The sequence below is a fragment of the Vigna radiata genome, chromosome 8 (assembly GCF_000741045.1).
Source record: "Vigna radiata var. radiata cultivar VC1973A chromosome 8, Vradiata_ver6, whole genome shotgun sequence".
In the NCBI taxonomy this organism is placed as follows: domain Eukaryota; kingdom Viridiplantae; phylum Streptophyta; class Magnoliopsida; order Fabales; family Fabaceae; genus Vigna; species Vigna radiata.
The window spans coordinates 38,564,683-38,580,871 of record NC_028358.1 but is presented as its reverse complement, the minus strand read 5'-3'; the positions used below and the strand labels follow the sequence as shown (position 1 = coordinate 38,580,871).

Here is a 16,189-nt window from a genome sequence, read left to right as displayed (position 1 = left end):
ATGTACAGTGACTCTTGACCAGTCACTATGAACATGCCACCGTAAGGTCCTTCCTCAGTTCAACAGCAAATCTTCTGCTTGAATTTTCCTCTTTGTTTGACTAAGCACTGAGTGATTTTTTAGCAAATTAGAAAGTGAAGCACTAGAATTATTTTCTCTGATTTTATTCTCCAGAAGAAAACAAAAATCATGAGACTATGTAATAAATACCACTGTAAAGTGATGCTTTATCTGGTCTTGTTCTAAACAAGAACATAGACAGTGTCACCTTTGTAGGTAGTTATAATTGGCCCAGGAAATTTTCAATTCAAAGTTTAAATGCTTGTGGTGTGGCATAGCCTGGTATATTTCGCTTCTTGTACCTAAAGATTATTGGCATGGGATAGCTATCAGTGTTAACTTCACCAAGAAAAAAGGTAAAGCATACAACTACATATAAACCACACATGCAATTCAATTAATAAAAAAATATTAGAGAGAAAGGAACCATGAAGTATGCAGCCTCCTGTTACAAAGTCCAGGAAAGTAAATATGAGAGTTTAAATTTTTTGTGCTTTGGAACTGTTAAAGCATTAACAGAGAATAAAATACTATACTTTCATTCATACATTTTTTTCAAAATGACATATTGTATGTAAAAATAGGAAACAACTTTAAAAACAAAAAACAACTTTCAACTTATTCTTAATTAAGCACAACAATAATTTAAATTTAAATTATAATTAATCAAAGATGATGTCAGAAAACATGGGATAGTATTTTGCTTGCAACAAATTTGTAGTGATTGAGAGTTTCGGAATGAAGATAAACAAAGAAAGAAAACATCTTCAGGCAATTCTCTTGCCATTTCACATCTTCATAAAAAGAAACGTGCATCTTAGTGCTACGTCTTTCAGGCAAATAAAAGCTTTGTGGAAAATAGAAGAAGATATTTAGTTGGTACAAGTTAAGGCACATTGTGATTTGTCAGTAAAGATGGTGATTGCAATCTGTTTAAACATAAAAAATGAGAATGTTGTGCTTGTTTTTTCCTTGCCTCTCAGAACTACGCTGTTATACAGCCTATAACACTTTACACATTCAAAGATACTACTTGCTGAATGTCAGTAGATATCAATTAATGGTCCCTTATATGACTTATTCCAGTTACAACATACCGCAAACTTAACACAGAAATAAACTATACTAATACTTCATAATAGTATAATCTGTATCAAGGTTACAATAATCGCATACGATAATTTAGACCGCCTTTATTATGCATCAGAAAGCACATGCGTATCAAAAATTATTTCAGAATGAACGAGAGGCTCCTGATATGGTAATTAAATACGGCAAAGACAGACATAATATGTATTTAATTCGACCAAAAATCCAAATAACTTATGCAGCAGTATAATACACACTCCCGAGCAACTTAAAAGTCACAAGGAAAAATGTGTAGTAGTATTAGAATTGTTTGTCACAATCTTGACCAGAATGCCTATTATCTAAATTATGAAATCCAATATTTGGGTTTTGTGAGGTGAGCAAGTTGGGATATGAGAAATCAGAGTAAGCATCCACCGAAGGAAATCTGTTAAGCTGATGAGGAGATTTGTCATCCAGTACAAACTGATTGTGTAGGGAAGAACCAGAGTCTTCCTTTGGCGTATCAAATGAAGAAAAACTTGATGAATGAGAGCATGAGAAGGCATGCTCATGTTCCACATCATTTATGACACCACCATCATGGTCAGTTGCAGTATTTTGTACAGTGAAATGTTCCTTCTCTGTTTCAGATTTATTAGCAACACTTGTACAGAATGGATTCTCAAAGCTGCTATCTGGCACTTTTGCTCTATTTTTCTTGGTATGCTTTGTACTACGGATTTCAGCAGTTTCAGCAGCAACCAACACATCCTGTGAGTCTAGATTGGCTTCAGTTTTTGTCCTAGACAAGTAGGGAGCTGGCTTGAAAGACATGCACTGTTTACGTTCTTTTTTACCAAATGAAGTATGGGCTTTATCTTTGTCAAGTGATCCAAATTGGCTTGATGAGTGAAGATCAATTTCACTGTGTTCTTCTTCAGGAAGAGGAAGTTTTGACTCACATTGACTGCAAAATTTAACGGGGCCATTCTGATAAGGAGATAAGATGTTAACACAATGAAGTGAGAAAAAGAAGTAATAAACTAAGCATACCATAGTCATCTTATTTTTCATCTGGCTAGTAAATCCTAAATAGTAATACTATGCTATACTTACCAGTAAATCCTCATGTTTTTTATGGAACTTGGTTTCTGAAGCAGTTGGATCCCAGTCTAAATTATGCTTAACAGCAATTTCTTTCAGAAGGTTGAGTTTCTTTTCCTCTGAAGGTGCTTGAACCGACAACAACTCTATTAACTGCCATTGTAGTTCACGTGGAGCATAATGTCAATGAAGAAAATAGTTCAACTTGTAAAAACATATTTAAACATGAATCATCACTTGAGTATATTTTATGTTTATATGCATATGTTTCCATTTTTAATGTACATCTTATCACATTATGTTTTTGAATAAACATGCAAATGTTATTATTTGACTGTACATTGTGATGAAGAGGATACAAGTAACTTGATTGCAAATTTTTTCCAAGATAAAAGTTCATGGAACCTGACGATTGACACTGCAGTCAGGGGTGACATCAGCTGCTGAAGATACAAAACCCTTTCCATATTTGGAAGCAAATAGCGACTGAACCTGCAGTAACTCTGGCAGATCAGCGCATCTTGGTGCAGCAAAACATACACTAGATATTGCTTCCTTCAAATCAAGGGGACATTCCCTGAACAACATTGAGAAATCAGATGTCTAACTCGAAAACAATTACACTGGTTCATTCAAATTATTAAGCCATAATGTGTGTCCTCAGCCAGACTAGAGTGTTAGCTCCAAGAGACCTTTGCATGTATGAAACTAAATGCAAAATATAACATTTTAACAACTGCTCTGTTTAGAACAAACAAATCGAAAAACAAGTTGGTCATTCATATATGCCGTTCTTGCTCCCTCTTACCAATATCAAAAACAGGCTTTTATATTGGAATCTTGACTTTTATCAATGCATGTGCATGTTGTGTGATTGTTGCTTTGTTCTTTTGCAAACCTTTGTGATTGAATCATGGGAAGGCGTGCAACAATAAGTTCACAGAAGATTTGAATGATATCTTGAGCAGCCACCATGTTCTCCTCTCTCATAACATGCTCCACCTAATATCATCATCATCATGAGCAACACCATGCGGAAAAGTGTTGAAAATCCTGAAACAGAAACATTAAACAATATACATCCGTGGAAGCGAAGGGTATTATTGATACCTTAAAAACAGCCTTGGTTTCTTGACCAGCCTCAAGTAACATAGCAACATCATTTCGCATCTGTTTTAGCTGAACCTCTCTTCTGTTTCTAAGCAACTTTATACGAGGAATTGTGAGCTTGAGCAAGGTTGCACTGAAAATGGAAAACAATAAATAGCTTCAACAGACAAAAATAAAAAGGAGGAGCAGATGAAGGAGACAGAAGCAAGTACCATTTGGAGGCTTTAAAGGCTTTCTTGAAGAAGCAACGAAGCTTTGGCATGGTGAGAATGAACCTGTGTAGATAGAAAATAGCAGAGCGATTAGAGTATCGAAAACAGAATGGGAATTCATTAAAGATGATACCCTTGCTTAGCAAGCAAGAAACCAGAATGGGGTGAAGCGTAGTATTCATGTTCATTAAACACATCCACATCTTCACCTGCTTCTGTTCTTACTTCGTATTCTCAGAGTCATACAAAAGGTAATCATAAATGAATAAAACATGCCATACATTTCGATTAGGAAAATGATATTTTCACACCAATTTTTGACACCATTTTGATACACATACGTGTCAAAATGTGGTTGGACGGTTTCAAGTTAAAAAAAAGCTGAGGCAATGACATGTTTAAAAGAGAAAAACCAAAGTTTTTTTTTTAATTTGAAATCGTCCAACCACATTTTGACATGTGTGCAGTGTCAAAATAATGTCAAAAAATTGGTGTCAAAATATCATTTTCCTATCAATTATTGCCAGAGAGGTTCTATTCTCCAGCCCGTTTCAGGTAGAGAACAATATTTTAGTCTTTTTACATTAATATTAAGGTGTGGTTAATAATAATGGGGGTTCAGGTGGAACAATCCTTGTGGTCGTTTTTTCCTTAAACGAACCGGACTAGATTGGTAAGTTTTTAGATAGACCGGGTCGGCCCAGTCCGTTATGACTATTTAGGTCAAACGGGTGCGGGTTTGGTCGTTTTGACAGTCCTACGCCAACCCGTTTTCGTGTCTTCCACTTAGCACCCTCCATTGTCGCTGTAGAAGTGAGAGAAGCAAGTAACTGCACGCAAACCACAAGTGAAGTCTTCACCAAAGATTCACTTCCGGTAATTTCACTTAGCTTTCTGTTCTAAATTCTGTTATTCTTTATCAGTTGCATATCATTACATTAGCCTAAGTTCTATGATGTATACTTATTAATGGTCCGTACTTATTGATTATTCACAAGTCTAAACCTTAAAGGTACTTTTGCATTTAATTTTGGTTGGATAAAGAAAGAAGCTATATGATAATGATTAATTTTTCTCAGGTTGAGTATTGAAAATATTTCATTGACAATTGAGCAAACACAATGAGTTATCCACCTCTTCATGATGATGAAGACGATAACGAACCATCTTTCATTGACGAGGCTGACATTATCCATGAAGTTGAAATGGATAATGAAGATCTTCCTGACGCTGATGATGATTCTGAACTTGGTAGGGAATTGCTGTAAAACCTTCTATCCTTAATTTCAATATTAGTAGGGTTCTGTGTGGCATGTCTTGTGTATTATTTCTCTATTATGTGAAAATTTTCAACTGTTATTTTCTTTGTTATACCTTCATTGTGTCAGAATTTAGATGTATTGGTTTGTATGTGATGATATATTTGATAATGATATTCTTTTGAACCATTTCAGAGGACGAGGACGGTGATTTTGTGCACAAATTCACCGCTCATACTGGTAAGTTTTGTACTTTTTTGTTTGCGTTTATGCATAGCTATCCTGGTTCTGCCGAGACTTAATTAGATTGAGGTCAAATTCTGGATTCTAAGTAGACGTTCCTCAATGTTTTTATTGACAATATATTGTCATTATTATTATTTTTTTTTTCTTTTTTCAAATTTTGAAGTCGTGTTTTTTTATGTATGCAATGTATTACCAGGGAATTTATGGTATTTTCTTTGTTTTCTTGAATTCTTATAATATAGGGGAGTTGTACTCAGTTGCCTCCAGCCCAACTGATGCAGCCCTAGTGGCTACCGGGGGTGGTGATGACAGAGGATTTCTCTGGAAGATTGGCCAAGGAGATTGGGCTTTTGAGCTTCAAGGTATTTCCATGACTCCAGGTTTACTCATGGATTGATATCTTTCCATTTAGGACTGTGCTGTTGCACAATAATTGGTAAAATCAAGATATGTTACTTGCAGTTTATTGAATATCCAAATGATTTCGTTATTATTAAATTTGTGCAGGTCATGAAGAATCTGTATCTAGTTTAGCTTTTAGCTATGATGGACAACGTTTGGCATCAGGAAGCTTAGATGGAATTATTAAAGTCTGGGATGTATCAGGAAATTTGGAAGGTAAAAAACTTGAAGGTCCTGGAGGGGGCATTGAGGTGAGATTGTTAGTCAAAACAAGGTGTTATTTTGTAGTTATTAGTAAAAGAAGATATCAACTGGAAATGTAAAGAAAAAACCACCCTTATTTTTCTTGTTTTTCCCTGTTGTAAATAGTTGCTAAGTTAGATGTCATGAAACTTTTCAGTGGCTTAGTTGGCATCCAAGAGGACATATACTCTTAGCTGGTTCTGAGGATTTTACCATTTGGATGTGGAATACTGATAATGCTGCCTTACTTAATACATTTATTGGTCATGGTGATAGTGTAAGCTGCGGTGATTTTACTCCTGATGGTAGTATTTCTCTTCGTCTTAGTGCATTTTTTGTTAATTGTTGTTATTTGTGCCATATAATTTTACACGCGTCTGTTTATTTTTACTTCATACCTTAGGGAAAATAATATGCACTGGATCTAACGACGCAACCTTGAGAATATGGAATCCAAAAAGTGCAGAAAGCACTCATGTTGTGCGGGGTATGTAAATTGCTCTTTGTTTGTGTTTTATTGTGTTCGCTTTCTATTCCCTGGTAATACATATTGCCGATTATTCATACCTCCAGTCTAAATAGTTTGTGCATTGCAACTCAATGTAGTTATTTTATTTTGAAAACATAATCTTGAATTTTCCACTAGGAAAAAGGATAGGATGTAGTTTGAGCAATTTTTAAAATCGATTAAAAGCAACTTCACATGCATATTTTATCTATTTTTCTTATATGAAGTAGGGACACCATTCATGTGATAAAACTTCATGTACATCATATCATGATAGTTTCACAAAAATTTAATAATTTTCCTGTCATCTGCAAACTTTTTTTTCCCCTTTTTTTTCTTCTATTTTCATTTGATAACCTTCTAGAGTTTGCTTAGGCCATCCATATCATACCGAGGGATTAACATGCTTGACAATAAATTCAACTTCAACTCTCGCACTTTCTGGTTCTAAGGATGGATCTGTTCATATTGTGAATATTACCACTGGAAGAGTATGTCTTTTCGTTGCATTTGATATTCACTGCACTGTTTTGTTTAGTGTATTGGTCTTGTCTCGTGTCTCTGCCTTCGGGTATATCTCATTATTCTAAGAAGCCTTTGGCTGTGTCTTGACTATTGATAATGTTTCTAAAATTGATGTCTTATGACTTCAAGTTCTATTATGTTGCTGAAAATGTCTGAGACAATAGTTGCTTAAAAGAAATACGAGGTAAAATCATCTAATCAACTGATTGATGCTAAATATCTTGGCATTTATTCAAAGAATAATAGCCTCCAATGTCAGTTATAAAGATTTGACTGAAGAACAATTTTTGTTTGACTACTGTTGTCTTGTAATTTCCTCTTTCCTATCAAGGGCTAAAGGGAACAAGCATATGAACATGTATGGGAATCAGATCATAGAGCGATTAGCAAGACTACTTTTGGACTATATTGTACCTATGTTTTAATTTAAAGTTCACAATATTCTGATGCTTAATTCGACATTAACTTCAAACCAGCTGCGATCCTTTCTCCAATATACATTGGTCAATATTGGTATATCTTTGTCATGCTCAAATGTACACGGATAATAGTTACTTGGTGGATTTGAGTTTGAAAATAGAGTAATTAGTTAATTCAGCTAGGCAGTCTGTAACCTAGCTAGACTCTTAAGGAGGTCTTCAATTTTACTATTTTTGTGTTTTATGGAGGAACCAAAGTTTTCTAAGAATTTTGTCCTTAATATTGTAGCCTATCTTGTCCTGTTTTAGGACAGCAAATTCTTACACTTTCACCTCTTTATTCTGTTTTAATTGTCTGTTTGTATCTGCATTCTACAGATTTTATTAGCTTCCCATTTTGTCTCTAAGAAACATGTTCCTGTTTGACAGGTTGTTGATAATAATGCCCTTGCTCCTCATTCAGATTCCATCGAGTGTGTTGGGTTTTCACCAAGGTATGTGTTACGATTAAGAGACTTCTCATATTCTATCTATATGTGCAATCTCGCATGTGTACAACAGAATTTTTAATGGACGGAGAGGTTTTCTGAAAGGGATGAAGACAATGATGATGATGAGAATAAATATTCCTGCTTTTGTTAGATGATTAAGAAAATATATCTGATAACATTACATCCAAAAAAATGACCCCTTCACATTTTAGACTGCGTATTCCCGTGGGAAGGGGGTGGGTATGCCATGGGATGGAAGTTATCGCCACAATAACTACCTATTTGCACTACATCGTTCTCTCTTTCTTATCTTACTTTTCTGTTTATATGCTATAATTGAATTTTACTTCTTTTTAAAATTATTGAATACCAACCAGACATGGTTATAGAAATATCATTCCTGGGTATAATATTCCAAGGAATACGATTATTGGGAAAACAATGATACTGTGAAACAAAACAAGCGTGCCCTTATTGATAACAGGATGACAGGCATAATATAATAGGGTTTGTTTTTTAAGATAAGTGAAAACCGAGTGCCTTGGCCTCATGAATTTATTAGACTTACCATAGCTACATGGTTACAGTACAAACACCAATTCAAGAAATAATTCTACTTATTTCCGAGGGATAAGAGAGAGCAAAATGATCCAAACCTTGCTCAAATATGAATAGTTTATACTGGTGGAATTTTGAATAGTTTGTTCTCTTAAATTTGCTTTAAGTAATCAATAATTTTGTTCCTTGAAATTGTATGATAGTGATTCGTGGGCGGCAGTTGGAAGCATGGATAAAAAATTGATCATCTGGGATATAGAGCATTTAATACCCCGAGCCATCTGTGAACACGAGGTTTGTTGTAATCTTGCTTTGTTTGTGCATTCAGAGACTAGATTGGTATGTTTGCTTATATCTCGTGCTTTAAAGGAATTTTGCCTTATGGACAGGATGGAGTGACATGTTTGGCATGGCTCGGTGCATCATATGTAGCTACTGGTTGTGTGGATGGTAAGGTGAGATTGTGGGATAGCCGGTCTGGTGAATGTGTAAAAACATTAAAGGGACACNCTGATGCCATTCANTCTCTTTCTGTNTCTGCTAATCGGGATTACCTTGTTTCGGCCTCGCTTGATGGAACAGCTTGTGCTTTTGAGGTTGAAAATTTTCGGTAACCAATCCCTGTTGTAGCATTGCGTAGGATTGAGGTTCTCAATCATCAAAGCAAAAATCTTTATGTTATGTCCTTGGCTTGGAGGTGTGGTGTTACTGTACACAAGCCATATTGTTATTTTTTATGTTGAAAGTAAAAACTGTAGTAACATAAGCTTTTCCTGGACCCGGCCAATTTTAGAACAAAAGGTTCGATTGTTTTACATCATTTTCATATTATTAGCTTTGATGTACATGTTTTTTATTGGGATTTTCACATTTTCAAGTTAACATGGACCGGAAAACAAAATACGAATCTTGTAAAAGATGCTTCGGCATCTTATCAAATCACATTGCCGTCCATAAAGTAAATAATTTATAACAACTGTTGATGCAGTTCACAAATTAAAAAAGGGCCAAATTTAAAAGGATATTTTTCGATCAGTAGTCCTAATTCTGCTAAAGCCCAATGAATGCTGTTAGATGCCCATTATTAATAGCAGCCCTACTTGATGGTATTAACTGTGCGTGATCATTAAGCTTCATTTTTCAAAATGATGTCGTAAAATAAATTTATACATTTTGTAAGAAAAAGAAAGAAATAAAATGACGTTTGATGACATGATTATAAGGACTATTTCCAAAGAAAAAAAGCCAAATTCCCACTATTTCCACTATCATCAAGAAAGCTTTCTATCTTCCCACTATTTCATCCATTTTTCCAGGTCTGACGTGTGTCGAAGGCAAGGAGCACCAAGTTATTCCATTTTTACTTGTGATGAGAAAAAAAACTATAACGGTTCCAATGCAAAAATATTATAATTTTTTTAGTTGTGAGTTTAATCTAATCATATTATTTATAAAACTCTCGTACAAATTTTACAGTTTTAAAAGAATAGTGTATTTACAATTTTAATCTTTTACAACTCAGAAAATAATTAATTGTTGAATTAATTTTTATTTGCTTTCAAGAGCCAAGTCTTATTAAAACTCACACTGTATCATATCAGCGTGCATTTAATAGAATTTTTTAAAACTGAGAATTCAGTTTAAAACTTATGTATGAAAAGTACTAGAGTATGGTCTTCATTTATGGTGTTTGAGGTTTGATAATCCAAGAGGAGAAGCATTGCCAGTTTTTTTTTTTTTTTAAGGATATGTTCGGTATAAGTTATAATCAATGATTAATAGTCTCTTTTCTTTAAAAATGATGTTTATAACTCTCTTCTCATTTGTTTGATAGCATTCATCAAAATAATATAATATTTGTTTTTCTATTAGAAAATATTTTTCTTAAAAAAAATTAAAGAGTCCGATTAACAGTTGTAGCTAATTTAATTACAATTAACTTTTATTTTATTTTATTTTTCATTTCAAGTGATTGATTGTTTCAAATTTAAAATTTGATTTAAAGGGTGTCGTTTTCAGACAACTCCGACAAAATAGATTATCTTAAATTATTTTCATCATACAATTATAAAATTTTAAATATATCTAGAGTTAATAATTTAAAAAATCTATTTTATACGTAGATATACATTGAGAATGAAAGAACAGAATAGATTATTTATGAGTTCATTAAAAATAGTTACGTTGTTCTCGTTTTTCGGCTTTTAAAAGACATGTTTGAAAAATGTTGTAAAGTTCGGAAACAAAAAAGAAAAAACATCAAACAGGTATTTTTTGTTTTCCATTTTTGAGAATGATTTTTTTAAAATAAAAAGTAATCAATTCGGCCCTAATAATTTCATATACTGTTTTTGTAATTTATTTACATATTGTTTGAAAATGACAACAATTTAAACATTAAGCTTTATGGATAGAATATCATATCTTGTGTCCAAAGAAAAAGACTTGTTTCAATCTTGTAAATGAAGTTTGTTGCCTTATGTAACATCTTTCTTAGGCCCTGTGTAAAAATTTAACGCGTTAATGCACTACTTAATTTAGATTATTTGAATTTTTTTTTTTTCTGAAAGAAAAAATAACGTGTCAAACTCAATTTCATGCAGAGATTTTTTTAATCACTGTTTAGTATTTTAAAAGAGTAAGAAGAATATTACATATTTTGACATTTATTTGACACATCTAACAAAGTAAAATGGTTTTAAAAAGTAAATTTTTATAATTTTTCGAAAAAAATATATGAAAAAATAGCATCAAATGAATTTAAAAAAGTTATGTGCGTTAAAGTATCATTTTTCATTTTAAGACCTTGTTCATTTGAGTGGATTTGAAGAAGAGTGATTGAGTGGATTTGAGGAAGAGTGATTGAGTGGATTTGAAAGGATTTGAAAGTAATTTTTGTTGTTGTTTATTTTAATGAATTTGAAGGTAAACAAGAGTCGATTTGAAAGTAAATTCTTTTAATCTGTCACGTAAATTAAATCTTACACTAATTCTCACGAACTTTATTTTTAAATCCAGTCTTGTTTACTTCCAAATTCACTCAAATAAACAATAACAAAAAATTATCTTCGAATCCTCTTAAATCTACTCAATCACTCTCTTTCAAATCCACTCAAGAAACAAAACCTAAAAAATTTCTGTGACTGATTTTGATTGAGATCTAATCACACTTAAAGTTTGTAATCTCTATCTGACAATGCATTTTGATAATCAAATTTAAATTTTCTAAGGCAACTAAATTATAAATTGTTTTGTTATTTTCATTTTAGAGTGAAATAAGAAACATGCATGAAAATTTGAACCTAATTGTTTGTGGGTTGTCACAAACGAAGTGATGGTGACAATTCAAAGGACGATGAAGGCAGATAAAGAAATGGAGAATTTGAAAGCATCCTTAATTTCCCAAATGGAAGGCAATGTGCCATGAAATTAGCATTTTTGTGTCTTAATTTATTGGCAACTTGCATATATTATGTTATTTGTGTCCAACTCTACACAACAGAAAAGAAAATTTCCAACTTGCAACTTTCACTTTCCTACACAAGATAACTATGTTGACATTTAACTAAACAACATTTATGTTTCGAAAGTTTCGTCAAATATCCAATCATACTTTTTCTGACAATTCAATTCCCCACTCATTCTTCGGCTCCAGAAACACTGTAGTTTCTTGGAAGACATTTTTTCTTTATTTAGATACATCATTTTTAGGTTTAATGTCTCAATAGGTCCTTATTTTCGTACATAATCTCAAATAGGTCCCTTTCTTTTTCGGTGTTTCAATTAAGTCCTTATTTTTGTAAAATTGAATCAAATAGGACCTTTTCGTCAAATTGAGATGACGTCATTAGGAAGGGTATGCTGACAGTGTAGTTTTTTATTACGTGACATTAAAAACATGACTGAATTGTATTTTTTTATTCTTGAATTGAAAAATGAAATATACAAAATATACTTCATTTTTTAATTTAAAAATTAAAAAAATACAATTCAGTCACATTTTCAATGCCACGTAATAAAAAACTACACGGCCAACATACCCTTCTTAACGGTGTCATACGGAAAGGTTCTATTTGATTCAATTTTAAGAAAATAAGGACTTAATTGAGACGCCCAAAAAGAAAATGACCTTTGAAATTCTTAACGAAAATAGGGACCTATCGAGACATTAAACCTCATTTTTATTATAGCAATGATTATTATTTATTAACATGATTATTATTCATTAATATGATTATTATTCTTTTAACAACACTTTTTTAACAACTTTTTGACAACGCATACGTGACAGTTTGTAACTGGTCTGTTTTAAATATTTTTTAAACATAAATTTAAATAGACCAATAAAATGATGACACGTGTTCTGTTGTCAAAAAAATTGTCAAAAAATGTTGTCAAAATATCATTGTCCTTTTCTTTATTTAGATACATCATTTTTTTTTATGAATTTTAGGAGTAAATTAAAAATGAAAACAAATTATAATAGATTATCATATTAATGAATAATAATCATTGTTGTAATAGTAATTTCGGTTGCTAACTGAAATCTCGATCACTGACTCAATCTGATTAGTATTATAGCAATATATGCTCATACATGATATTAGGAACTTAAGACGAAGTTTTAGGTATAAATAAATAAAATAATTAATATATAAGGAAAAAAAATCCACAATTTTTTTTTTATAAATGGTTTTTGATTTTTTATATAGATATATTCACAGTTTATTGGTATTAAATTTTTCACGTGTTTTTTTTTTTTTTTATAAAATCCTTTACAATAGTATTAAAACTAATAGTTCGTCTTAATGATGGTTCAGACAATTATTACGTGGTATAAAGTGAATGAAAATTTTCTAAAATTTAAGATTGAACACTTCTAACGTATTGTGTTTGAAATACGGTATTTTAATGTAAAAAGACTCGTTCGAGACAAATTGTTAGAAATTCAAAATAAATTAAAGTTTTTTCATGAGGTAAAAATACAAGATAATTAATATATAAGTAAAAGATTTCATAAATGTATTACTTCGAAGTAGAAAAATTCATGAAAGTTTTAAGTTAAAAATAATGTATTAATATTTCATATGGATTTGTTTACTATACTGAAATTTTTTTAACATTTTTTCCTCTTAAAAGCACCAGACGTAGGATCTTTAAAAAATCGATTTATTAATAATTTTCAATTTAATGACTAGTTATGGTTGTGAGTGGCTGTGAATAAGTGAAAAAATAGTTACTTTCAACTTCAAGTTATTTCGTTTAGTATGAAATCAAGTGTAACTATTTGGTGATTTATTTTATCGATTAATACTGAAATTAAAAAATATTCATGATTTATATATATTAAAAAAAAAAAGGTCTTGAACTTTTAAGTAAAATGTTTTTTTTCTCAACACTTCACCTTCTGTTTGTCTTTCTTACGTTAGTATTGAAAGACAAACATTTTATTTTTTCCACACTATACTATTTTTCTCATGGAATCTTCTATCCGTTGCTATCTACTTAACGTTGTAATCAAAGAGTGAAGTTAGATTAATAAAGGTTAATCGAGTTGACACTTGTTTTAATCTTTAAACGATGGTATAAGTGTGTGACAGCGATGTAAGATATTTAATCTTAAATCATGTTTCCAATCTAATTACACACAAAACAACATTAATAATTACACAATAATGAAATGTATAAAGCCATATATATAAGTTTACTTTTTTTTTTTCCTATTTATTACATTAAGATAAAATAACACCAGCAGATTCTAACTGTAACCATGGAGAGAAAAAAAAAAAGGAAAAGTATAGTAAAAAGTGGTATTTAATATTATTCTTTTAATTCATTACACACATTTATAAATGAATAAAGATACTTAGACAACATTTTTTGACAACATTTGAACATAATCATACGTGTCATTGTGTAATTGGTTCATGGTGATGTTATTGTGGCATTTAGACCAATCACAAAATGACACGTATGATTGATGTTCAAATGATGTCAAAAAATATTGTCTATGTATCATTACCCTTTATAAATAATGTATAATTACTTATCTTTTTGGGAAAAAAATACATTGAACGTGGGAATGCGTAAGTTAGGAAGACAAAAACTGTCTGAGATCTTATCTTAGCATAATCATGCGACACGGGTGACGCTTTCAAGATACCATTGTCACCAAATAATTGAATTCAATATTTTTAAAATTTCTATAACTTCCAACCAAATTTTAGGCCATGCGCCACTTTCAATCACCAAAACAAAATTAAACCTGATAATAAATATTTAATAATTATCATCATTTGCACTTGTTATACTAAAATACAAATAATTCCATCAGTATAAAGATATTAATATATCTTTTTAAAAATATAATAAGAAAAACAATTAATTTTGTTAATTCTTTAACTCTACTAACGATTGACATAACTGATTGTACGTATTGTGTGTATAGTATTTTAATAATAGTTGATGCATCATATGATAATTACTAAAGATTAAATATATATTTAGTTATCTTGATTATTATTTGAGTTTAACTAAAACTAACAGATTTAAAGTACTTTTTACCAAAATTATTGTTTTTAATTATATTAAAACAAAAATAGATTAATACTTATTTTAAATTGATTATTTATTTTGAGAAAATATATATTTTTATATAGAAATTATATAAAACTCATGCAAACAAAATCTAACATGATATTATCTACAATAAACTTAAACAATTAAAAATATAAATTATTATTATTATTAATTATAAGGATGTGGTGTCTTTAATTTTGAAGGTAAATATAATTTGGATAACTAGGTGGTATGTTGAATGGAGGGTTTGTTTGGTATGGAGTAGAAAAGATGGTTACTTCCTTTCGTATTCTGTTCAGATTATTATATATCTTTTCAAATATATTGTTCACCGATTCCCAAGGAAATATATATATATATATATATATATATATATATATATATATATATATATATATATATATATATATATTCAAATTATTAACAAATAATAAAAGAATAAATATTAATTATATTATATTATTGTATGGGCAGTCACGACAATTTGTTCAATTATTATAAAACTCTATTAATATTAACTCCGTCATGGTGATTCCTGATATTTTAAGATGCTAAAAAATAATACTTTAAAAAATAATCTCAAATCATATTTTACTACAATCATGGATTCACAAAATTCCAATTTTGGTACAGAACATAAAAAACCCTAAATCATATCAACACTACTTTAATATTTCAATCCCTGATTTAGTCCATATAGAAAAACCTAAATCACATGGTAACATATTAAATACAGGCAAACGTTTACAGAATAACTTAATCATATATTTAGGAATGATAACGGGTGAGGTTGGAAATGGATTTCCTATCTTATATTTATTCTCTAAATAAAATTACATTATTTTCATATTCAAATTTAATAAAATATATATTTTTTTCTTATTTTATTTCACAAGTAATGAATATACAAGTGTATCTATACTCGTTTTACTGTTTTAGAATTAATTAATTATTTTTTATAAAAAAAAATCTTGAAAAAAATAATATTATCAAATTAATTTAAAAAATCAATTATTTAGAAAAAAATATACAATTATATACATTCTAGAATAGAATATTAAATAAAATTTTATAAGAACCAAAATATGTAGGAAATTTACAAACATTAATGAAATAAATTTGATAAAAATTAAAAAGTATTTTTAGAAAGTTAAAATAAAAATTTTAAAAAATTGTAAATATGTTTTCACTCTCGTTCTTCGACTTTTAATGAAATATATTTTATTTACACTAATAAAAATTATAATACACCGTTAAAATCACAAAAAAAAATATTCAACTAATAAAAGTTAAAATTTAACATAGATTTTTCACTTTTAAAACTTTAAAATACGATGGATAATAATAAACAAAATTCACAATAACGTTAAAATATTATATTATAGTAAATGATTTTTTTATA

General features: G+C 30.3%; 2 protein-coding genes across 3 annotated transcripts; one reads left to right on the top strand and one right to left on the bottom strand.

Annotated features, from left to right (window-relative positions):
• Nucleotides 1-1,128: 1,128 nt before the first annotated feature.
• On the bottom strand, nt 1,129-3,728 carry LOC106771190. 2 transcript variants are annotated; one of them, XM_014657115.2, is made up of 6 exons: nt 3,558-3,728; nt 3,346-3,478; nt 3,134-3,237; nt 2,641-2,812; nt 2,248-2,388; nt 1,129-2,121 (listed from the first exon to the last, which is right to left on the bottom strand). In XM_014657115.2, the coding sequence occupies exons 1-6, from the start codon at nt 3,605-3,607 to the stop codon at nt 1,450-1,452; spliced, it is 1,272 nt and encodes a 423-aa protein (XP_014512601.1). In that variant the 5' UTR covers nt 3,608-3,728; the 3' UTR covers nt 1,129-1,449. The 2 variants fall into 2 exon arrangements, with proteins under 2 accessions (XP_014512601.1, XP_014512602.1); XM_014657116.2 differs by lacking the exon at nt 3,558-3,728 and having other exon boundaries at nt 3,134-3,288; nt 3,346-3,414.
• Nucleotides 3,729-4,303: 575 nt separating this feature from the next.
• Nucleotides 4,304-9,064, top strand: LOC106770862 (angio-associated migratory cell protein). The gene is made up of 11 exons (XM_014656694.2): nt 4,304-4,433; nt 4,637-4,808; nt 5,012-5,056; nt 5,305-5,424; nt 5,570-5,715; nt 5,865-6,012; nt 6,111-6,194; nt 6,591-6,706; nt 7,589-7,653; nt 8,412-8,502; nt 8,598-9,064. The coding sequence occupies exons 2-11, from the start codon at nt 4,679-4,681 to the stop codon at nt 8,820-8,822; spliced, it is 1,170 nt and encodes a 389-aa protein (XP_014512180.1). The 5' UTR covers nt 4,304-4,433; nt 4,637-4,678; the 3' UTR covers nt 8,823-9,064.
• The last annotated feature ends 7,125 nt before the right edge of the window (nt 9,065-16,189 follow it).